The 25,120-nt window shown below is 41.7% G+C and overlaps 2 protein-coding genes and 1 long non-coding RNA gene across 3 annotated transcripts in view; 1 reads left to right on the top strand and 2 right to left on the bottom strand.

The window, feature by feature from the left end:
- LOC307033534 overlaps positions 1-130 on the bottom strand; it is a 1,567-nt gene extending 1,437 nt beyond the window's left edge. Inside the window, exon 1 of the long non-coding RNA XR_013806541.1 lies at positions 1-130. This exon is cut by the window's left edge and continues 637 nt beyond it. This is a non-coding gene — a long non-coding RNA (uncharacterized lncRNA).
- The window catches only part of zdbf2 (zinc finger, DBF-type containing 2), a 24,608-nt gene extending 7,328 nt beyond the window's left edge, over positions 1-17,280 (bottom strand). The window contains exons 1-5 of the mRNA XM_079672044.1: positions 17,115-17,280; positions 16,685-16,763; positions 7,921-7,951; positions 7,626-7,704; positions 1,581-1,723 (exon numbers count right to left, since the gene is read on the bottom strand). Of these exons, the coding sequence (XP_079528170.1) occupies positions 1,581-1,723; positions 7,626-7,704; positions 7,921-7,951; positions 16,685-16,733 (302 nt within the window). The 5' untranslated portion in view covers positions 16,734-16,763; positions 17,115-17,280. The remainder of the gene's footprint in view (positions 1-1,580; positions 1,724-7,625; positions 7,705-7,920; positions 7,952-16,684; positions 16,764-17,114) is intronic.
- A 574-nt stretch (positions 17,281-17,854) lies between these two features.
- On the top strand, positions 17,855-22,058 carry ebpl (EBP like). The gene is made up of 4 exons (XM_079672045.1): positions 17,855-18,107; positions 18,181-18,253; positions 18,430-18,568; positions 21,716-22,058. The coding sequence occupies exons 1-4, from the start codon at positions 17,928-17,930 to the stop codon at positions 21,954-21,956; spliced, it is 633 nt and encodes a 210-aa protein (XP_079528171.1). The 5' UTR covers positions 17,855-17,927; the 3' UTR covers positions 21,957-22,058.
- Positions 22,059-25,120: the final 3,062 nt, after the last annotated feature.

The raw sequence follows: 25,120 nt of genomic DNA, 5'->3' as shown, positions 1-25,120 counted from the left end.
TTTTTGTTTAGGTGCAGAGAGTAAGGTAAGTACTGGCCATGGTGACTACTGTAACTACGGTCCTAGGCCATGTAAGCACTGGCCATGGTTACAGTAGTCACCATGGCCAGTGCTTACATGGCCTACGGGCTGTTCTATTCCTTCGAAACTAATTATCTGGTCTTAACATTTGTGTTTTGACTTGGTTGCTTGATTGTTATCACCAGCCGCTAGGCTAACACCTTGCATGTACTGTTTAGCTTCATTATTTAACTCAGCCGGTGAGAGCAGTGCTCTCGCTCCCGCTCCCGGTAACGTATGGTTTTGATTGCAGTAGCGCTATATCGTTGTATTTACTGCTCCTAGTACTAAACTCCTAGCACTAGGAGGGGTAGATGCGGAGAGCAATCTTCACTGTGTGTGCTGTGTGCTCTGCATGTGTGGCCATTGAAGAGGATTTTATCCTCCAAATATTATATTATCTAGTGTGGTGAAGGCTGTGTTCTTGCACCCGCTCCCGGGTAGGCTGCACCTGGCATTCGTTATGAACTCAACCAGTGAAGGCAGTGTTCTCGCCCCCGCTCCTGGTAGACTTGTGCTTGATTATTTTATTTTTTTTTTTCAATATAGTATTGTGCACCCCTGCTAGACTCTTTCCATTCAGCAGGTAGCTGGGGAAGGCTGTGTTCCTGCTCCCGGCTACGCTGAATCTGGCTAACTACAGAATGGTTCATTCATGTAGCGCCTGTATGGCTTCTCTTGAGCCCGAGGACGACCATGACCGCTGCCCCCTCTGCTTTGGCCTCGAACATTTGAGGGAGGGTCTCACGCAAAGTGCCTGCATTAGCTTTAGCTTCATGCCTCGGGTGCTCAGAGTGGCTAGAGTCGCAGAGGTGGCACCTCTCCTCGTCACAACTTCCTCCAGCTCAGTCTGGCCGTTCCCGGCGACTTGATGGAGTGATGGCTATGGGTTCACCCCCCAGGTAGAGGGCTAGAAACAGGCTGTCCTCTAAGGTGGGTTGGTTAGCTGCTGCCATGGAGCAGACGAATGCATGCTGGAGAGACACCAGGGCCCTCTCCCACTCTGCTGCCACGCAGGATCCGGCGAGGGTGGGGCTGGGTCGCTTGTCATCCTTCGAGCCTGCCATCGCCTCCCCGATTCTGGCTCCTGATGCCAGGTGCCCTCGGCCTCAGTGCAGGGTCACAGACAAGCTGCTCTGTAAGGCCTAAGACACAGCGGCACGCACGGGTCGTAACGGGAACTCCCTCTCCCATCTGATACTGGCTTTCTCTACCTCTCTGCAGCAGGCTCCGGCTGAGCCTTCTTTGCCGGGCCTCAGTGATGCATCACTGCAAGCCTTTGCCCTAATGTCTAGGGAATTGGGACGAGTTATGGCCTTATTGGTGCAGACTCGCAGCCAGGTTCGACCTGCTCAGTCACCACTGTCGGAGACTAGTGTGCCAGTCGAGCCAGGGGAGCTGTTTGGGGCAGCTGCCCTGTAGACACTGGAGCGTGCTGCCCAAGCTATGCAGACCAGGCAGCAGCTCTCGGGTCTCACCATTATCTGGGGTCGTTATAAAGGTGTGTTTGATTTGGTTACCTGGGATCGTTATATTTGTGCGGGTGGTGCTGCAGGACGTCCTGCAGAAAGCGCTCCAATAGGCTGGTGCTGGAGCAGGAGGAGGCAGAACTTCCTCTGGACGACGCCCTCACGGCGTCCAGGTGTCTCAGGCTGCACAGGTGCTGAGGAAAGAGACAGGTGGTTAACACAAACTCTGACCCATGACTCGTACCTGGTCCAGGTGAGTGTAGAGGAGTAACATGACTCGTACCTGGTCCAGGTGAGTGTAGAGGAGTAACATGACTCGTACCTGGTCCAGGTGACTGTAGAGAGGTAAAATGACTCGTACCTGGCCCAGGTGAGTGTAGAGGAGTAACATGACTCGTACCTGGTCCAGGTGAGTGTAGAGAGGTAACATGACTCGTACCTGGTCCAGGTGAGTGTAGAGAGGTAACATGACTCGTACCTGGTCCAGGTGAGTGTAGCGGAGTAACATGACTCGTACATGGTCCAGGTGAGTGTAAAGGAGTAACATGACTCGTACCTGGTCCAGGTAAGTGTAGAGAGGTAAAATGACTCGTACCTGGCCCAGGTGAGTGTAGAGAGGTAACATGACTCGTACCTGGTCCAGGTGAGTGTAGAGGAGTAACATGACTCGTACCTGGTCCAGGTGAGTGTAGAGAGGTAACATGACTCGTACCTGGTCCAGGTGAGTGTAGAGGAGTAACATGACTCGTACATGGTCCAGGTGAGTGTAGAGAGGTAACATGACTCGTACCTGGTCCAGGTGAGTGTAGAGGAGTAACATGACTCGTACCTGGTCCAGGTGAGTGGAGAGGAGTAACATGACTCGTACCTGGTCCAGGTGAGTGTAGAGGAGTAACATGACTCGTACATGGTCCAGGTGAGTGTAGAGAGGTAACATGACTCGTACCTGGTCCAGGTGAGTGTAGAGGAGTAACATGACTCGTACCTGGTCCAGGTGAGTGGAGAGGAGTAACATGACTCGTACCTGATCCAGGTGACTGTAGAGAGGTAAAATGACTCGTACCTGGTCCAGGTAAGTGTAGAGAGGTAAAATGACTCGTACCTGGTCCAGGTGAGTGTAGAGAGGTAACATGACTCGTACCTGTTCCAGGTGAGTATAGAAGAGTAACATGACTCGTACCTGGTCCAGGTGAGTGTAGAGGAGTAACATGACTCGTACCTGGTCCAGGTGAGTGTAGAGAGGTAACATGACTCGTACCTGGTCCAGGTGAGTGTAGAGAGGTAACATGACTCGTACATGGTCCAGGTGAGTGTAGAGGAGTAACATGACTCGTACCTGGTCCAGGTGAGTGTAGAGAGGTAACATGACTCGTACCTGGTCCAGGTGAGTGTAGAGAGGTAACATGACTCGTACATGGTCCAGGTGAGTGTAGAGGAGTAACATGACTCGTACCTGGTGCAGGTGAGTGTAGAGAAGTAACATGACTCGTACATGGTCCAGGTGAGTGTAGAGGAGTAACATGACTCATACCTGGTCCAGGTGAGTGTAGAGGAGTAACATGACCCGTACCTGGTGCAGGTGAGTGTAGAGAAGTAACATGACTCGTACATGGTCCAGGTGAGTGTAGAGAGGTAACATGACTCGTACCTGGTCCAGGTGAGTGTAGAGGAGTAACATGACTCGTACCTGGTCCAGGTGAGTGTAGAGAGGTAACATGACTCGTACCTGTTCCAGGTGAGTGTAGAGGAGTAACATGACTCGTACCTGGTCCAGGTGAGTGTAGAGGAGTAACATGACTCGTACCTGGTCCAGGTGAGTGTAGAGGAGGGTAACATGACTCGTACCTGGTCCAGGTGAGTGTAGAGGAGTAACATGACTCGTACCTGGTCCAGGTGAGTGTAGGGGAGTAACATGACTCGTACCTGGTCCAGGTGAGTGTAGAGGAGTAACATGACTCGTACCTGGTCCAGGTGAGTGTAGAGGAGTAACATGACTCGTACCTGGTCCAGGTGAGTGTAGAGGAGTAACATGACTCGTACATGGTCCAGGTGAGTGTAGAGAGGTAAGATGACTCGTACCTGGTCCAGGTGAGTGTAGAGGAGTAACATGACTCGTACCTGGTTCAGGTGAGTGTAGAGGAGTAACATGACTCGTACCTGGTCCAGGTGAGTGTAGAGGAGTGACATGACTCGTACCTGGTGCAGGTGAGTGTAGGGGAGTAACATGACTCGTACCTGGTCCAGGTGAGTGTAAAGGAGTAACATGACTCGTACCTGGCCCAGGTTAGTGTAGAGGAGTAACATGACTCGTACCTGGTCCAGGTGAGTGTAGAGGAGTAACATGACTCGTACATGGTCCAGGTGAGTGTAGAGAAGTAACATGACTCGTACATGGTCCAGGTGAGTGTAGAGAGGTAACATGACTCGTACCTGGTCCAGGTGAGTGTAGAGGAGTAACATGACTCGTACCTGGTCCAGGTGAGTGTAGAGGAGTAACATGACTCGTACCTGGTCCAGGTGAGTGTAGGGGAGTAACATGACTCGTACCTGGTCCAGGTGAGTGTAGAGGAGTAACATGACTCGTACCTGGTCCAGGTGAGTGTAGAGGAGTAACATGACTCGTACTTGGTCCAGGTGAGTGTAGAGGAGTAACATGACTCGTACATGGTCCAGGTGAGTGTAGAGAGGTAAGATGACTCGTACCTGGTCCAGGTGAGTGTAGAGGAGTAACATGACTCGTACCTGGTTCAGGTGAGTGTAGAGGAGTAACATGACTCGTACCTGGTCCAGGTGAGTGTAGAGGAGTGACATGACTCGTACCTGGTGCAGGTGAGTGTAGGGGAGTAACATGACTCGTACCTGGTCCAGGTGAGTGTAAAGGAGTAACATGACTCGTACCTGGCCCAGGTGAGTGTAGAGGAGTGACATGACTCGTACCTGGTTCAGGTGAGTGTAGAGGAGTAACATGACTCGTACCTGGCCCAGGTGAGTGTAGAGGAGTGACATGACTCGTACCTGGTGCAGGTGAGTGTAGGGGAGTAACATGACTCGTACCTGGCCCAGGTGAGTGTAAAGGAGTAACATGACTCGTACCTGGTCCAGGTGAGTGTAGAGAGGTAACATGACTCGTACCTGGTCCAGGTGAGTGTAGAGGAGTAACATGACTCGTACCTGGTCCAGGTGAGTGTAGAGGAGTAACATGACTCGTACCTGGTGCAGGTGAGTGTAGAGAGGTAACATGACTCGTACCTGGTCCAGGTGAGTGTAGAGAGGTAACATGACTTGTACCTGGTCCAGGTGAGTGTAGAGGAGTAACATGACTCGTACCTGGTGCAGGTGAGTGTAGAGAAGTAACATGACTCGTACCTGGTCCAGGTGAGTGTAGAGGAGTAACATGACTCATACCTGGTCCAGGTGAGTGTAGAGAGGTAACATGACTCGTACCTGGTCCAGGTAAGTGTAGAGAGGTAAAATGACTCGTACCTGGTCCAGGTGAGTGTAGAGGAGTAACATAACTCGTACCTGGTCCAGGTGAGTGTAGAGGAGTAACATGACTCGTACCTGGTCCAGGTGGGTGTAGAGAGGTAAGATGACTCGTACCTGGTGCAGGTGAGTGTAGAGGAGTAACATGACTCGTACCTGGTCCAGGTGAGTGTAGAGAGGTAACATGACTCGTACCTGTTCCAGGTGAGTGTAGAGGAGTAACATGACTCGTACATGGTCCAGGTGAGTGTAGAGAGGTAACATGACTCGTACCTGGTCCAGGTGAGTGTAGAGGAGTAACATGACTCGTACATGGTCCAGGTGAGTGTAGAGAGGTAACATGACTCGTACCTGGTCCAGGTGAGTGTAGAGGAGTAACATGACTCGTACCTGGTCCAGGTAAGTGTAGAGAGGTAACATGACTCGTACCTGGCCCAGGTGAGTGTAAAGGAGTAACATGACTCGTACCTGGTCCAGGTGAGTGTAGAGGAGTAACATGACTCGTACCTGGTCCAGGTGAGTGTAGAGGAGTAACATGACTCGTACCTGGTGCAGGTGAGTGTAGAGAAGTAACATGACTCGTACATGGTCCAGGTGAGTGTAGAGGAGTAACATGACTCATACCTGGTCCAGGTGAGTGTAGAGGAGTAACATGACCCGTACCTGGTGCAGGTGAGTGTAGAGAAGTAACATGACTCGTACATGGTCCAGGTGAGTGTAGAGAGGTAACATGACTCGTACCTGGTCCAGGTGAGTGTAGAGGAGTAACATGACTCGTACCTGGTCCAGGTGGGTGTAGAGGAGTAACATGACTCGTACCTGGTCCAGGTGGGTGTAGAGAGGTAAGATGACTCGTACCTGGTCCAGGTGAGTGTAGAGGAGTAACATGACTCGTACCTGGTTCAGGTGAGTGTAGAGGAGTAACATGACTCGTACCTGGCCCAGGTGAGTTTAGAGGAGTGACATGACTCGTACCTGGTGCAGGTGAGTGTAGAGGAGTAACATGACTCGTACCTGGTCCAGGTGAGTGTAAAGGAGTAACATGACTCGTACCTGGCCCAGGTGAGTGTAAAGGAGTAACATGACTCGTACCTGGTCCAGGTGAGTGTAAAGGAGTAACATGACTCGTACCTGGCCCAGGTGAGTGTAGAGGAGTGACATGACTCGTACCTGGTTCAGGTGAGTGTAGAGGAGTAACATGACTCGTACCTGGCCCAGGTGAGTGTAGAGGAGTGACATGACTCGTACCTGGTGCAGGTGAGTGTAGGGGAGTAACATGACTCGTACCTGGCCCAGGTGAGTGTAGAGAGGTAACATGACTCGTACGTGGTCCAGGTGAGTGTAAAGGAGTAACATGACTCGTACCTGGTCCAGGTGAGTGTAGAGAGGTAACATGACTCGTACCTGGTCCAGGTGAGTGTAGAGGAGTAACATGACTCGTACCTGGTCCAGGTGAGTGTAGAGGAGTAACATGACTCATACCTGGTCCAGGTGAGTGTAGAGGAGTAACATGACTTGTACCTGGTGCAGGTGAGTGTAGAGAAGTAACATGACTCGTACCTGGTCCAGGTGAGTGTAGAGAGGTAACATGACTCGTACGTGGTCCAGGTGAGTGTAGAGGAGTAACATGACTCGTACCTGGTCCAGGTGAGTGTAGAGAGGTAACATGACTCGTACCTGGTCCAGGTGAGTGTAGAGAGGTAACATGACTCGTACCTGGTCCAGGTGAGTGTAGAGGAGTAACATGACTCGTACCTGGTCCAGGTGGGTGTAGAGAGGTAACATGACTCGTACCTGGTCCAGGTGAGTGTAGAGAGGTAACATGACTCGTACATGGTCCAGGTGAGTGTAGAGGAGTAACATGACTCGTACCTGGTCCAGGTGAGTGTAGAGAGGTAACATGACTCGTACCTGGTCCAGGTGAGTGTAGAGAGGTAACATGACTCGTACATGGTCCAGGTGAGTGTAGAGAGGTAACATGACTCGTACCTGGTCCAGGTGAGTGTAGAGGAGGGTAACATGACTCGTACCTGGTCCAGGTGAGTGTAGAGAGGTAACATGACTCGTACCTGGTCCAGGTGAGTGTAGAGAGGTAACATGACTCGTACCTGGTCCAGGTGAGTGTAGAGAGGTAACATGACTCGTACCTGGTCCAGGTGAGTGTAGAGGAGTAACATGACTCGTACCTGGTAAGGTGAGTGTAGAGAGGTAACATGACTCGTACCTGGTCCAGGTGAGTGTAGAGGAGTAACATGACTCATACCTGGTCCAGGTGAGTGTAGAGGAGTAACATGACTCGTACCTGGTAAGGTGAGTGTAGAGAGGTAACATGACTCGTACCTGGTCCAGGTGGGTGCAGAGGAGTAACATTTCTCGTACTTGGTCGAGGTAAGTGTAGAGAGGTAACATGACTCGTGCCTGGTCCAGGTGAGTGTAGAGAGGTAACATGACTCGTACCTGGTCCAGGTGAGTGTAGAGGAGTAACATTACTCGTACTTGGTCCAGGTGAGTGTAGAGAGGTAAAATGACTCGTACCTGGTCCAGGTGGGTGTAGAGAGGTAACATGACTCGTACCTGGTCCAGGTGAGTGTAAAGAGGTAACATGACTCGTACCTGGTCCAGGTGGGTGTAGAGAACCCTGCAGAACCCGCAGTAGCCCTGCCTGCTGGAGGAATCTGGATCCACACACACCCTGTAACACACACACCTTATTAACACACACCTTATTAACACACACCTTATTAACACACACACCCTGTAACACACACACCCTGCAACACACACACCTTATTAACACACACACCCTGTAACACACACACCCTGTAACACACACACCTTATTAACACACACACCCTGTAACACACACACCTTATTAACAGCTCACATAATAATCTACAGGTAGACTCACCTGCCGGGGGACCCTGCCTTCTTTTGGTCACCTGAAACACACACACACACACACACACACACACACACACACACACACACACACACACACACACACACACACACACACACACACACACACACACACACACACACACACACACACACACACACACACACACACACACACACACATACAGTATAAGTGATATACAGGTGTTTAATGACATCACAGTGTGCTTGTTTACCTTCATCAGAGTCAGACATCCTGTCTGCGGATCTGAAACACAAATACTGACATGTTTACAAATACTGACATGTTACTGACATGTTTACAAATACTGACATGTTACTGACATGTTTACAAATACTGACATGTTACTGACATTTTTACAAATACTGACATGTTTACAAATACTGACATGGTACTGACATGTTTACAAATACTGACATGTTACTGACATGTTTACAAATACTGACATGGTACTAACATGTTTACAAATACTGACATGTTACTGACATTTTTACAAATACTGACATGGTACTAACATGTTTACAAATACTGACATGGTACTGACATGTTTACAAATACTGACATGTTACTGACATTTTTACAAATACTGACATGGTACTGACATGTTTACAAATACTGACATGGTACTGACATGTTTACAAATACTGACATGTTACTGACATGTTTACAAATACTGACATGTTACTGACATGTTTACAAATACTGACATGTTACTGACATGTTTACAAATACTGACATGGTACTAACATGTTTAGAGATACTAACATGTTTGCAGATACTAACATGTTTAGAGATACTAACATGTTTACATATACTAACATGTTTAGGGATACTAACATGTTTACAGATACTAACATGTTTAGGGATACTGACATGTTTACATATACTAACATGTTTAGAGATACTAACATGTTTACAGATACTAACATGTTTAGAGATACTAACATGTTTAGGGATACTAACATGTTTACATATACTAACATGTTTAGAGATACTAACATGTTTAGGGATACTAACATGTTTACAGATACTAACATGTTTAGGGATACTGACATGTTTACATATACTAACATGTTTAGAGATACTAACATGTTTACAGATACTAACATGTTTAGAGATACTAACATGTTTAGGGATACTAACATGTTTACAGATACTAACATGTTTAGGGATACTGACATGTTTACATATACTAACATGTTTAGAGATACTAACATGTTTACAGATACTAACATGTTTAGAGATACTAACATGTTTAGGGATACTAACATGTTTACATATACTAACATGTTTAGGGATACTGACATGTTTACAGATACTAACATGTTTAGAGATACTAACATGTTTAGAGATACTAACATGTTTAAAGATACTAACATGTTTAGAGATACTGACATGTTTAGAGATACTAACATGTTTAAAGATACTAACATGTTTAGAGATACTAACATGTTTACAGATACTAACATGTTTAGAGATACTAACATGTTTACATATACTAACATGTTTAAAGATACTAACATGTTTAGAGATACTGACATGTTTAGAGATACTAACATGTTTACATATACTAACATGTTTAGGGATACTGACATGTTTACATATACTAACATGTTTAGAGATACTAACATGTTTAGAGATACTAACGTGTTTACATATACTAACATGTTTAGGGATACTGACATGTTTACAGATACTAACATGTTTAGGGATACTGACATGTTTACATATACTAACATGTTTACAGATACTAACATGTTTAGGGATACTGACATGTTTACAGATACTAACATGTTTAGGGATACTGACATGTTTACAGATACTAACATGTTTACATATACTAACATGTTTAGGGATACTAACATGTTTACATATACTAACATGTTTAGGGATACTGACATGTTTACATATACTAACATGTTTAGGGATACTGACATGTTTACAGATACTAACATGTTTAGAGATACTAACATGTTTACAGATACTAACATGTTTAGGGATACTGACATGTTTACAGATACTAACATGTTTAGAGATACTAACATGTTTACATATACTAACATGTTTAGGGATACTGACATGTTTACAGATACTAACATGTTTAGGGATACTAACATGTTTAGAGATACTAACATGTTTACAGATACTAACATGTTTAGGGATACTGACATGTTTACAGATACTAACATGTTTACAGATACTAACATGTTTACAGATACTAACATGTTTAGAGATACTAACATGTTTAGAGATACTAACATGTTTACAGATACTAACATGTTTACAGATACTAACATGTTTAGAGATACTGACATGTTTACAGATACTAACATGTTTAGGGATACTGACATGTTTACATATACTAACATGTTTAGAGATACTAACATGTTTACAGATACTAACATGTTTACAGATACTAACATGTTTACAGATACTAACATGTTTAGAGATACTAACATGTTTAGAGATACTAACATGTTTACAGATACTAACATGTTTACAGATACTAACATGTTTAGGGATACTGACATGTTTACAGATACTAACATGTTTAGGGATACTGACATGTTTACAGATACTAACATGTTTACATATACTAACATGTTTAGGGATACTAACATGTTTACATATACTAACATGTTTAGGGATACTGACATGTTTACATATACTAACATGTTTAGGGATACTGACATGTTTACAGATACTAACATGTTTAGGGATACTAACATGTTTACAGATACTAACATGTTTACAGATACTAACATGTTTAGAGATACTAACATGTTTACATATACTAACATGTTTAGGGATACTGACATGTTTACAGATACTAACATGTTTAGGGATACTGACATGTTTAGAGATACTAACATGTTTACAGATACTAACATGTTTAGAGATACTAACATGTTTACAGATACTAACATGTTTACAGATACTAACATGTTTAGGGATACTGACATGTTTACAGATACTAACATGTTTAGAGATACTAACATGTTTACATATACTAACATGTTTAGAGATACTAACATGTTTACAGATACTAACATGTTTACAGATACTAACATGTTTACAGATACTAACATGTTTAGAGATACTAACATGTTTAGAGATACTAACATGTTTAGAGATACTAACATGTTTACAGATACTAACATGTTTAGAGATACTAACATGTTTAGAGATACTAACATGTTTAGGGATACTAACATGTTTAGAGATACTAACATGTTTACAGATACTAACATGTTTAGGGATACTGACATGTTTACAGATACTAACATGTTTAGAGATACTAACATGTTTACATATACTAACATGTTTAGAGATACTAACATGTTTACAGATACTAACATGTTTACAGATACTAACATGTTTACAGATACTAACATGTTTAGAGATACTAACATGTTTAGAGATACTAACATGTTTAGAGATACTAACATGTTTACAGATACTAACATGTTTAGAGATACTAACATGTTTAGAGATACTAACATGTTTAGAGATACTAACATGTTTAGGGATACTGACATGTTTACATATACTAACATGTTTAGAGATACTAACATGTTTACATATACTAACATGTTTAGAGATACTAACATGTTTAGGGATACTGACATGTTTACATATACTAACATGTTTAGAGATACTAACATGTTTACATATACTAACATGTTTAGAGATACTAACATGTTTAGAGATACTAACATGTTTAGGGATACTGACATGTTTACATATACTAACATGTTTAGAGATACTAACATGTTTACATATACTAACATGTTTAGAGATACTAACATGTTTAGAGATACTAACATGTTTACAGATACTAACATGTTTACAGATACTAACATGTTTAGAGATACTAACATGTTTACAGATACTAACATGTTTAGAGATACTAACATGTTTAGAGATACTAACATGTTTACAGATACTAACATGTTTAGAGATACTAACATGTTTACAGATACTAACATGTTTAGAGATACTAACATGTTTACAGATACTGACATGTTTAGAGATACTAACATGTTTACAGATACTAACATGTTTAGGGATACTGACATGTTTAGAGATACTAACATGTTTACAGATACTAACATGTTTAGAGATACTAACATGTTTACAGATACTAACATGTTTAGGGATACTGACATGTTTACAGATACTAACATGTTTACAGATACTAACATGTTTAGAGATACTAACATGTTTACAGATACTAACATGTTTAGGGATACTGACATGTTTACAGATACTAACATGTTTACAGATACTAACATGTTTAGAGATACTAACATGTTTACAGATACTAACATGTTTAGGGATACTGACATGTTTACAGATACTAACATGTTTACAGATACTAACATGTTTAGAGATACTAACATGTTTACAGATACTAACATGTTTAGGGATACTGACATGTTTACAGATACTAACATGTTTACAGATACTAACATGTTTAGAGATACTAACATGTTTACAGATACTAACATGTTTACAGATACTAACATGTTTAGGGATACTGACATGTTTACAAATACTGACATGGTACTAACATGTTTAGAGATACTAACATGTTTGCAGATACTAACATGTTTAGAGATACTAACATGTTTACATATACTAACATGTTTAGGGATACTAACATGTTTACAGATACTAACATGTTTAGGGATACTGACATGTTTACATATACTAACATGTTTAGAGATACTAACATGTTTACAGATACTAACATGTTTAGAGATACTAACATGTTTAGGGATACTAACATGTTTACATATACTAACATGTTTACAGATACTAACATGTTTAGGGATACTGACATGTTTACATATACTAACATGTTTAGAGATACTAACATGTTTACAGATACTAACATGTTTAGAGATACTAACATGTTTAGGGATACTAACATGTTTACAGATACTAACATGTTTAGGGATACTGACATGTTTACATATACTAACATGTTTAGAGATACTAACATGTTTACAGATACTAACATGTTTAGAGATACTAACATGTTTAGGGATACTAACATGTTTACATATACTAACATGTTTAGGGATACTGACATGTTTACAGATACTAACATGTTTAGAGATACTAACATGTTTAGAGATACTAACATGTTTAAAGATACTAACATGTTTAGAGATACTGACATGTTTAGAGATACTAACATGTTTAAAGATACTAACATGTTTAGAGATACTAACATGTTTACAGATACTAACATGTTTAGAGATACTAACATGTTTACATATACTAACATGTTTAAAGATACTAACATGTTTAGAGATACTGACATGTTTAGAGATACTAACATGTTTACATATACTAACATGTTTAGGGATACTGACATGTTTACATATACTAACATGTTTAGAGATACTAACATGTTTAGAGATACTAACGTGTTTACATATACTAACATGTTTAGGGATACTGACATGTTTACAGATACTAACATGTTTAGGGATACTGACATGTTTACATATACTAACATGTTTACAGATACTAACATGTTTAGGGATACTGACATGTTTACAGATACTAACATGTTTAGGGATACTGACATGTTTACAGATACTAACATGTTTACATATACTAACATGTTTAGGGATACTAACATGTTTACATATACTAACATGTTTAGGGATACTGACATGTTTACATATACTAACATGTTTAGGGATACTGACATGTTTACAGATACTAACATGTTTAGAGATACTAACATGTTTACAGATACTAACATGTTTAGGGATACTGACATGTTTACAGATACTAACATGTTTAGAGATACTAACATGTTTACATATACTAACATGTTTAGGGATACTGACATGTTTACAGATACTAACATGTTTAGGGATACTAACATGTTTAGAGATACTAACATGTTTACAGATACTAACATGTTTAGGGATACTGACATGTTTACAGATACTAACATGTTTACAGATACTAACATGTTTACAGATACTAACATGTTTAGAGATACTAACATGTTTAGAGATACTAACATGTTTACAGATACTAACATGTTTACAGATACTAACATGTTTAGAGATACTGACATGTTTACAGATACTAACATGTTTAGGGATACTGACATGTTTACATATACTAACATGTTTAGAGATACTAACATGTTTACAGATACTAACATGTTTACAGATACTAACATGTTTACAGATACTAACATGTTTAGAGATACTAACATGTTTAGAGATACTAACATGTTTACAGATACTAACATGTTTACAGATACTAACATGTTTAGGGATACTGACATGTTTACAGATACTAACATGTTTAGGGATACTGACATGTTTACAGATACTAACATGTTTACATATACTAACATGTTTAGGGATACTAACATGTTTACATATACTAACATGTTTAGGGATACTGACATGTTTACATATACTAACATGTTTAGGGATACTGACATGTTTACAGATACTAACATGTTTAGGGATACTAACATGTTTACAGATACTAACATGTTTACAGATACTAACATGTTTAGAGATACTAACATGTTTACATATACTAACATGTTTAGGGATACTGACATGTTTACAGATACTAACATGTTTAGGGATACTGACATGTTTAGAGATACTAACATGTTTACAGATACTAACATGTTTAGAGATACTAACATGTTTACAGATACTAACATGTTTACAGATACTAACATGTTTAGGGATACTGACATGTTTACAGATACTAACATGTTTAGAGATACTAACATGTTTACATATACTAACATGTTTAGAGATACTAACATGTTTACAGATACTAACATGTTTACAGATACTAACATGTTTACAGATACTAACATGTTTAGAGATACTAACATGTTTAGAGATACTAACATGTTTAGAGATACTAACATGTTTACAGATACTAACATGTTTAGAGATACTAACATGTTTAGAGATACTAACATGTTTAGGGATACTAACATGTTTAGAGATACTAACATGTTTACAGATACTAACATGTTTAGGGATACTGACATGTTTACAGATACTAACATGTTTAGAGATACTAACATGTTTACATATACTAACATGTTTAGAGATACTAACATGTTTACAGATACTAACATGTTTACAGATACTAACATGTTTACAGATACTAACATGTTTAGAGATACTAACATGTTTAGAGATACTAACATGTTTAGAGATACTAACATGTTTACAGATACTAACATGTTTAGAGATACTAACATGTTTAGAGATACTAACATGTTTAGAGATACTAACATGTTTAGGGATACTGACATGTTTACATATACTAACATGTTTAGAGATACTAACATGTTTACATATACTAACATGTTTAGAGATACTAACATGTTTAGGGATACTGACATGTTTACATATACTAACATGTTTAGAGATACTAACATGTTTACATATACTAACATGTTTAGAGATACTAACATGTTTAGAGATACTAACATGTTTAGGGATACTGACATGTTTACATATACTAACATGTTTAGAGATACTAACATGTTTACATATACTAACATGTTTAGAGATACTAACATGTTTAGAGATACTAACATGTTTACAGATACTAACATGTTTACAGATACTAACATGTTTAGAGATACTAACATGTTTACAGATACTAACATGTTTAGAGATACTAACATGTTTAGAGATACTAACATGTTTACAGATACTAACATGTTTAGAGATACTAACATGTTTACAGATACTAACATGTTTAGAGATACTAACATGTTTACAGATACTGACATGTTTAGAGATACTAACATGTTTACAGATACTAACATGTTTAGGGATACTGACATGTTTAGAGATACTAACATGTTTACAGATACTAACATGTTTAGAGATACTAACATGTTTACAGATACTAACATGTTTAGGGATACTGACATGTTTACAGATACTAACATGTTTACAGATACTAACATGTTTAGAGATACTAACATGTTTACAGATACTAACATGTTTAGGGATACTGACATGTTTACAGATACTAACATGTTTACAGATACTAACATGTTTAGAGATACTAACATGTTTACAGATACTAACATGTTTAGGGATACTGACATGTTTACAGATACTAACATGTTTACAGATACTAACATGTTTAGAGATACTAACATGTTTACAGATACTAACATGTTTAGGGATACTGACATGTTTACAGATACTAACATGTTTACAGATACTAACATGTTTAGAGATACTAACATGTTTACAGATACTAACATGTTTACAGATACTAACATGTTTAGAGATACTAACATGTTTACGGATACTGACATGTTTACAGATACTAACATGTTTACAGATACTAACATGTTTACAGATACTAACATGTTTAGAGATACTAACATGTTTACAGATACTAACATGTTTAGAGATACTAACATGTTTACAGATACTAACATGTTTACAGATACTAACATGTTTAGAGATACTAACATGTTTACGGATACTGACATGTTTACAGATACTAACATGTTTACAGATACTAACATGTTTACAGATACTAACATGTTTACAGATACTAACATGTTTAGAGATACTAACATGTTTACAGATACTAACATGTTTAGGGATACTGACATGTTTACAGATACTAACATGTTTGCAGATACTAACATGGTTGATTAACGTGGTTGTTTTAACATGTTAACAACATGGTAACGAGGACTCACCTGGAAGCAGAGTCGTCAGTGAATCACCGATCCAATCAGAGCGCACCATGCTGTATCCCACGGTAACCAGTCCATGAACCTGAAAAGAGGTAAGAAAACAATAATAACAACAACAATAAATAAATAATAACAATAATAATTCATAAATAATAACAATAATAAATAAAAATAACAATAAATAATAATAACAATAATAATAATAATAACAACAATATAAACAATTATTATTATAATAAAACCGAGATTATTTCTGAAAAATAATAACAATAATAAATAGTTTTCTAAATGTATTATTATTAAAAAATCAGCCAATCAAAGCGGCTGTGATCTGACTGTTAGCAGCTAATGTTAGCATTCTGTCCAGGGAGCTATAGAGATGCTGATTGGCTGTTTGAAAGTGACCCCCCCACCTCAGAGATCAGCTGTTTACCTGTTGTTTGTTTACCAGCAGCTGGTCTTTGTTGTTGTTTACTTTCAGGATAAATTCTCCTTCCGTAGCGCGCAGCTTCTCTATCTGTTTAGTTTCCGGTCTGACTCTTCTTCTGCTGCTGGAGAGAGGCGGCTCCACAGTGCCGAGCGGCCGCACAGGGAACTGCACCCTGTTTCATTATCTATAACAATAATTACTATAACAATAACTATAATGATTACTAAAATAATAAGTATAATGATTACTATAATAATTTATAGAATAATTAATAGAATAATTAATATTGTAATTAATATAATAAGAAGTAGTAGTTACAAATCTTAATAATGTCGGATTCTCATTTGAAGGAAAAAGATATATTATATATATATATATATATATATATATTTATTGATATGTATATATTCATGTTTTTGTATAAACATATAAAGACATGAATATATGAAAGTATTTATGAATCTGCTGTGAATAATAAAGGACTGGCTACTAATAAAGGACTGGCTTATCTATAGCCAGTTGAGTAGCACTATGATTCTTTTTTCTTCAAGGTTGTATCTTCCTGGTCGAATGTACTTATTGTAAGTCGCTTTGGATAAAAGGTCAGCTAAATGCAATGTAATGTAATGTGAATGGAGTCAGGTTACTCTCTGGAAGGGGGCGGGGCCAGGAGGTGGGCTGATCTCAGCAGCCAATGGGAGGACGGGGCGGGGTTTAGAGCCAAAACAACCAATAGAGAGGCTAGGGTGGGACCTAACGTCTGGATTGTCCAGCAGAGGACTGCAGCTTCTTCTTCTCTTCTTCTCCTCCTCTGCCATGGACTCCTCTTCCATGGACTCCGGCCTGTCTCTGGTCTCCTTCTGGTCTCTGTTAGCATGTAGCCTGCAACTGTTAGCCGCGGTGATGCTAACCCACAGGTGTGGGGGGCGGGGCTTAGGGCCGGACAGGTGGGTGGTGCTGTGGCTCTTCTATGACGTAATCGTCCACCTGACGCTGGTACGACCAATCAGGATCTCTCTGTTTGTTGATTAGTGTTTTTCATTGTTGTTTATGTTTGATTTGTGTCTAGGAGGGTCCGTTTGTGTACATGTCTGTGGGGGGGCGGACGGTGGAGACTTCAGAGGGTCCTCTGGCGGAGCTCTGTAAGTCTACTGTTATTATTATTATTATTATTATTATTATTATTATTATTATTGATAATGAGTATCTGAGGTATTGATCCTGGAGTTTATTGATTGATCATGAGTATCTGAGGTATTGATCTGTGAGTTTATTGTATTATTTATTGATAATGAGTATCTGAGGTATTGATCGGCAGGGAAGGAGTACGGGAAGGCGGACCGCCGCTGGCTGACCTCTGACCCCAACATCGTCTCCATAGAGATCCTGACCGTGGTCCTGGACTCCCTGCTGGGTGTGGGTCTGATCTACGCTGTGCTCCAAGACCAGTTCTACAGGTAGGACCAGGACTATTGATGATCTGCACGGGGTGGGCCTTCGCTGAAAGGAAAACCCCCCATATGTCTTGATACGGCCCCTTGATAAATACATTAAATGATAATGAAAGCAGCAGCAATAGATCGTGGATCCACCAGGGGGAGCCGTGATTAAAAAGCTGCCACGCTGATAGATCTACAGGCATCTGATATAGCGGATTAGATCCATACGTCACGGATAGGATCATATTCTGTGCTGAATAAGAGACATGTTATCATTTACAAAACATCACCTTGTTTCTATTTAACAAAATAATGTTGTTGAATCCACGTTGGTTTAAGTACAAGTACAAGTTTGTTTTTTCATCAGGAAATGCAGACCGGCTCAAACAAACGATTTGTAATCATCATCCTCACGATCATTTAATGTATCATATGTTCGCCGAATTGACATGAAAGCACTAATAAATGTGGTTTAACTACCACAATAATCGGTTTGTTTTGATATCACATCCGAGGGGAGGAAATGCAGCACGGCTCTCACTACCGATTTGTAATCCTATTTTAATCATCATCTTCACGATCATTTATGTTTGTGTTTGCCAAATTGACACGAAAGCACTGATAAATATGAATATACTGCAGTCAACTTCATTAACACTTTATTAACGTGCCCAAACTCAGTCATTCACTAAAAAGAGGTTTATTGTTGATGAAGCCTCGTCATCTCCCCACGGGCAAACGGGCTCTAATATGATGTTCATAGTTTACTGTATTATTAGTGTTTAATACCACTGCTATAACAATCACACACTGAGTTCATTGTTGTCCAATGTTCAAATCAGACGGCAGCTCTCAGGTGATCAGCTGTGTGTTTACCCACCTGATGGCCCCTCAGCCACAGCTCCCCCCCCCCCCCCCCCCGATCTCTCTTCTCCAGCAGTAAAGTTAACTGTAGGTTTGCATATTTATGCAGTGATCTCTCTCTTCCTCTCTCCCGCAGACAGCTGATCGCTGTCAGACCGGACCATGAGGTGTCTAGTTCCCCCTCGACACATAGACTGATCCTTTGTTTTTGTCCTTGTCTGATTGGCTTAGAGCTTTCGCGACTGCAAACATTTTAAAACAAACAAACATTGACCATACCGCTTACCAGCCCCCACCCCCCTCTGAGTGACAAGCTTACAGTTAGCTGTCTTTGTGTATTGCAACCAGGGAGAGCCGCGATAGACGAGATGTTTCAATGGTGATATACACAGTGATTTTAAGATATTTTCATACAATCATACGTATTGGGATCATTTGTATTCATGTGGACCGGAGGGAGAGGGTGACGAGCAGAAGTTTCACTTTCCTTTTTTATTTCAATTCCAGCTTTGGTCATGAAGAATATTTCTCTGTTGTTCATAAAGCATAAAGCAACAGCATCAGAGCACGGTGCAGAGTCTCTGGATGAGTCCCTCCTTCTTATTAAACATCCATGTTGTAGTCCTCTGTATAGAAAACTGTAGTTTCCATAGTTTCCCCACAGCAGCAGACGCACATTCAGGACGTCCGCTGGCGCATCATAAACACGTCGGATAGTGAAAGTGCATTCGATTCTCTAAAGTACCGCAGTCTCTTCTCCTAAGTCCTTTTGAATTCTCCTATCCACTATCCCTTAACCCTGAAAGGGTCTGTCGGCCATCATCGGTGTGACAAAGCTTTACCATCCCCCCTCTGTTTGTTTCAAAAAACATTGCCCATCGAAATGTGTGGAGGAAGTCTCCCAAGGGGGTTAGGGTCCGGGTCAGCCTAACCAAGGGGTTAGAGTTAGGGTCAGGGTCAGCCTAACCAAGGGGTTAGGGTTAGGGTCAGGGTCAGCCTAACCAAGGGGTTAGGGTTAGGGTCAGGGTCAGCCTAACCAAGGGGTTAGGGTTAGGGTCAGGATCAGCCTAACCAAGGCGGACGGGAGACTTCTGACTTTTGTGACATTCAGATGGACAATCGGAATGACATGCAGGGCAGCATTGCCGGTCTGAAAGGGTCTTGAAATATCAAACATTTAATTAAAGTTTTAAAAACAGTGACAGGTTAAAATCCGAGGTGGAAGAACTATTCTGATTATTTACCGAGGTAAAAAGACGTGTTAGAAGCAAATGTCCTGCATTCAAAATAGTCAATAGCCCAAGTGAAAAGTATCATCACCTGAAAGTAAAATGAATCATTATGTTATTAATATTAAATATATATAAGTATTTGTACAATTTATATTTAGAAATACTCTTTTGTAATTATTGATGCATAAATGTGTCCATCCATTCAATGTGGCATCTGCTATGATGGGGTTAATGATATGACTTAATAATACGAGTTGATTTACTTTGATCTACTGTACTGTGTAAAAACACCACAACAATATTACAAAAATATACTGCTTATTAAAGCAAACTATTGTAAAGGTAAAAGTATGAGCATCAAAAATAAAGAAGTGTAAACATTTACATTATTATTATGATTATTTAATATATAAAGACTATATATTATTGAGTTACAATTAAGATAATAAGATTATATATACTTTATTTGATCTAAAATATTGATGTTTTGTCGTTATAGCAGCCTGTGGAAACCATAACAAATAAGTGATGAAATGCTCTTCAGCTGCAGAGCTGCAAACAGACTAAGGTCTACCACACCCAGCTGTCTCTGGGTCTTTGTGGGTGAAGCGCCATCTCCTGGTGAAATCCTGGAACTGAACAAACGGGACTTTTGGCTTTAATCTCCCAGCCATTGGGATCCGCTGGGTGGAGTCCTATCTGGAGTGCTACATCTGTAGGACCAGGACTAGTACTGGTCTACCTGTAGAACTGGTCTACCTTTAGTACTGGTCTACCTGTAGTACTGGTCTACCTGTAGAACTGATCTACCTGTAGAACTGGTCTACCTGTAGTACTGGTCTACCTGTAGTACTGGTCTACCTGTAGAACTGATCTACCTGTAGTACTGGTCTACCTGTAGAACTGGTCTACCTATATAACAGGTCTACCTGTATTACTGGTCTACCTGTAGAACTGGTCTACCTATAGAACAGGTCTACCTGTAGTACTGGTCTACCTGTAGAACTAGTCTACCTGTGAAACTGGTCTACCTGTAGAATTGGTTCTAACTCTATTTCCTGTGTTCCAGGCACTTCCTGCAGGTGGCGCTGTGTGTGTGTGAGCTGTACGGCAGCTGGATGACCTTCTGTCCTGATTGGCTGATGGGCAGTCCTCACCTGGACACGTCCCGCCCCCTCTACCTGTGGGTCTACCTGGTGTTCTTTAACGGGCTCTGGGTCCTTGTCCCGGTTCTGCTGCTGGTCCAGTCCTGGTTCAGTCTGAGGACTCTGCATATAGGGGACCGCGGGGGGAACAGGAAGAGGAAGTAGACACTGTTCTATTATCGAGGATTACCAATCTCCCAATCGACCAATCACAATCCAGTATTCAAGCTGTGTAATAATCAACATTAAACAACTGACCTCATTAAACCTGACCCCTGTCTTCTTCTGGTTTACCCCGGACCCCCCACAGAGACTCAGGAACAGGGTTTACAAAGGTTTTAATACAAATAACTTCATATAAAAACCAGCCTGCATTTAAACACCTGCTTCAAATGATCAGACCATGATTTATATTAACCTTTATTCCATCTTCCCTCTCAGGTCCCACTTCTTAACCGCAGTATAAAGGGAGCTTTACAGGTCTACAGGGGGCTTTACAGGTCTACAGGGGGCTTTACAGGTCTACAGGGGGCTTTACAGATCTACATGGGGCTTTACAGGTCTACATGGGGCTTTACAGGTCTACAGGGGGCTTTACAGGTCTACAAGGGGCTTTACAGATCTACATGGGGCTTTACAGGTCTACAGGGGGCTTTATAGGTCTACAGGGGGCTTTACAGATCTACAGGGGGCTTTACAGATCTACAGGGAGCTTTACAGGTCTACAGGGGGCTTTACAGATCTACATGGGGCTTTACAGGTCTACATGGGGCTTTACAGGTCTTCAGGTCTACAGGGGTTTTTACAGGTCTCCAGGTCTACAGGGGGCTTTACAGGTCTACAGGGGGCTTTACAGATCTACATGGGGCTTTACAGGTCTACAGTGGACTTTACAGGTCTTTAGGTATACCTGGGGCTTTACAGGTCTTCAGGTCTACAGGGGGCTTTACAGGTCTACAGGGGGCTGTAAATGTCTACAGGTCTACAGGGGGCTTTACAGGTCTACAGGGGGCTTTACAGGTCTACAGGGGGCTTTACAGATCTACAGGGGGCTGTACAGATCTACAGGGACCTTTACAGGTCTACAGGGGGCTTTACAGATCTAAATGGGGCTTTACAGGTCTACAGGGGACTTTACAGGTCTTTAGGTATACAGGGGGCTTTACAAGTCTACAGGGGGTTTTACAGGTCTACAGGGGGCTTTACATGTCTTCAGGTCTACAGGGGGCTGTACAGGTCTACAGGGAGCTTTACAGGTATACAGGGGGCTTTACAGGTATACAGGGGGCTTTACAGGTCTACATGGGGCTTTACAGGTCTACAGGGGGCTTTACAGGTCTACAGGGGGCTTTACAGGTATTTAGGTCTAAAAGGGGCTGTACAGGTCTACAGGGGGCTTTACAGGTCTTCAGGTCTAGGGGCTTTACAGGTCTACAGGGGGCTTTACAGGTCTTCAGGTCTACAGGAGGCTTTACAGGTCTACAGGGGGCTTTACAGGTATACATGGGGCTTTACAGGTCTACAGGGGGCTTTACAGGTCTACAGGGGGCTTTACGGGTATTTAGGTCTACAGGGGGCTTTACAGGTCTACAGGGGGCTTTACAGGTCTTCAGGTCTAATGGGGGCTGTACAGGTCTACAGGGGGCTTCACAGGTCTACAGGGGGCTTTACAGGTCTACATGGGGCTTTACACGTCTACAGGGGACTTTACAGGTCTTTAGGTCTACAGGGGGCTTTACAGGTCTACAGGGGGCTTTACAGGTCTTCAGGTCTACAGGTGGCTTTACAGGTTTACAGGGGGCTGTACAGGTCTACAGGGGGCTTTACAGATCTACATGGGGCTTTACACGTCTACAGGGGACTTTACAGGTCTTTAGGTCTACAGGGGGCTTTACAGGTCTACAGGGGGCTTTACAGGTCTTCAGGTCTACAGGTGGCTTTACAGGTCTACAGGGGGCTGTACAGGTCTACAGGGGGCTGTACAGGTCTACAGGTCTACAGGGGGCTTTACAGGTCTACAGGGGGCTTTACAGGTCTACAGGGGGCTTTACAGGTCTACAGGGAGCTATAAGGTATACAGGGGGCTGTACAGGTCTACAGGTCTACAGGGGGCTTTACAGGTCAACAGGGGGCTTTACAGGTCTACAGGGGGCTTTACAGGTCTGCAGGGGGCTTTACAGGTCTACAGGGGGCTGTACAGATCTACAGGGACCTTTACAGGTCTAAAGGGGGCTTTACAGATCTACATGGGGCTTTACAGGTCTACAGGGGGCTTTACAGGTCTTCAGGTCTACAGGGGGCTGTACAGGTCTACAGGGAGCTTTACAGGTATACAGGGGGTTTTACAGGTCTACAGGGGGCTTTACAGGTCTACAGGGGGCTTTACAGGTCTTCAGGTCTACAGGGGGCTGTACAGGTCTACAGGGAGCTTTACAGGTATACAGGGGGCTTTACAGGTATACAGGGGGCTTTACAGGTCTACTTGGGGCTTTACAGGTCTACAGGGGGCTTTACAGGTCTACAGGGGGCTTTACAGGTATTTAGGTCTACAGGGGGCTGTACAGGTCTACAGGGGACTTTACAGGTCTTCAGGTCTACAGGGGGCTTTACATGTCTAAAGGGGGCTTTACAGGTCTTCAGGTCTACAGGGGGGCTTTACAGGTCTACAGGGGGCTTTACAGGTCTTCAGGTCTACAGGGGGTTTTACAGGTCTTCAGGTCTACAGGGGGCTGTACAGGTCTACAGGGGACTTTACAGGTCTTCAGGTCTACAGGGGGCTTTACATGTCTAAAGGGGGCTTTACAGGTCTTCAGGTCTACAGGGGGGCTTTACAGGTCTACAGGGGGCTTTACAGGTCTTCAGGTCTACAGGGGGTTTTACAGGTCTTCAGGTCTACAGGGGGCTGTACAGGTCTACAGGGGGCTTCACAGGTCTACAGGTCTACAGGGGGGCTTTACAGGTCTACAGGGGGCTTTACAGGTCTTCAGGTCTACAGGGGTTTTTACAGGTCTTCAGGTCTACAGGGGGCTGTACAGGTCTACAGGGGGCTTCACAGGTCTACAGGGGGCTTTACAGATCTACATGGGGCTTTACAGGTCTACAGGGGACTTTACAGGTCTTTAGGTATACAGGGGGCTTTACAGGTCTACAGGGGGCTTTACAGGTCTTCAGGTCTACAGGGGGCTTTACAGGTCTACAGGGGGCTGTACAGTTCTACAGGTCTACAGGGGGCTTTACAGGTCTACAGGGGGCTTTACAGGTATTTAGGTCTACAGGGGGCTTTACAGGTCTACAGGGGGCTTTACAGGTATTTAGGTCTACAGGGGGCT

Source organism: Notothenia rossii (genome assembly GCF_949606895.1).
Source record: "Notothenia rossii genome assembly, chromosome: 3".
In the NCBI taxonomy this organism is placed as follows: domain Eukaryota; kingdom Metazoa; phylum Chordata; class Actinopteri; order Perciformes; family Nototheniidae; genus Notothenia; species Notothenia rossii.
The sequence above is the reverse complement of the archived record's forward strand: the minus strand, read 5'-3'. Positions and strand labels throughout refer to the sequence as shown.

Excerpts from the sequence above, each read along its gene's own strand:
- ebpl (XM_079672045.1), top strand. The coding sequence starts at position 17,928 with ATGGACTCCTCTTCCATGGACTCCGGCCTGTCTCTGGTCTCCTTCTGG. Across the intron at positions 18,108-18,180 it reads TAATCGTCCACCTGACGCTG|GAGGGTCCGTTTGTGTACAT; the intron begins GTACGACCAATC and ends ATTTGTGTCTAG. Across the intron at positions 18,254-18,429 it reads GGGTCCTCTGGCGGAGCTCT|GGAAGGAGTACGGGAAGGCG; the intron begins GTAAGTCTACTG and ends ATTGATCGGCAG.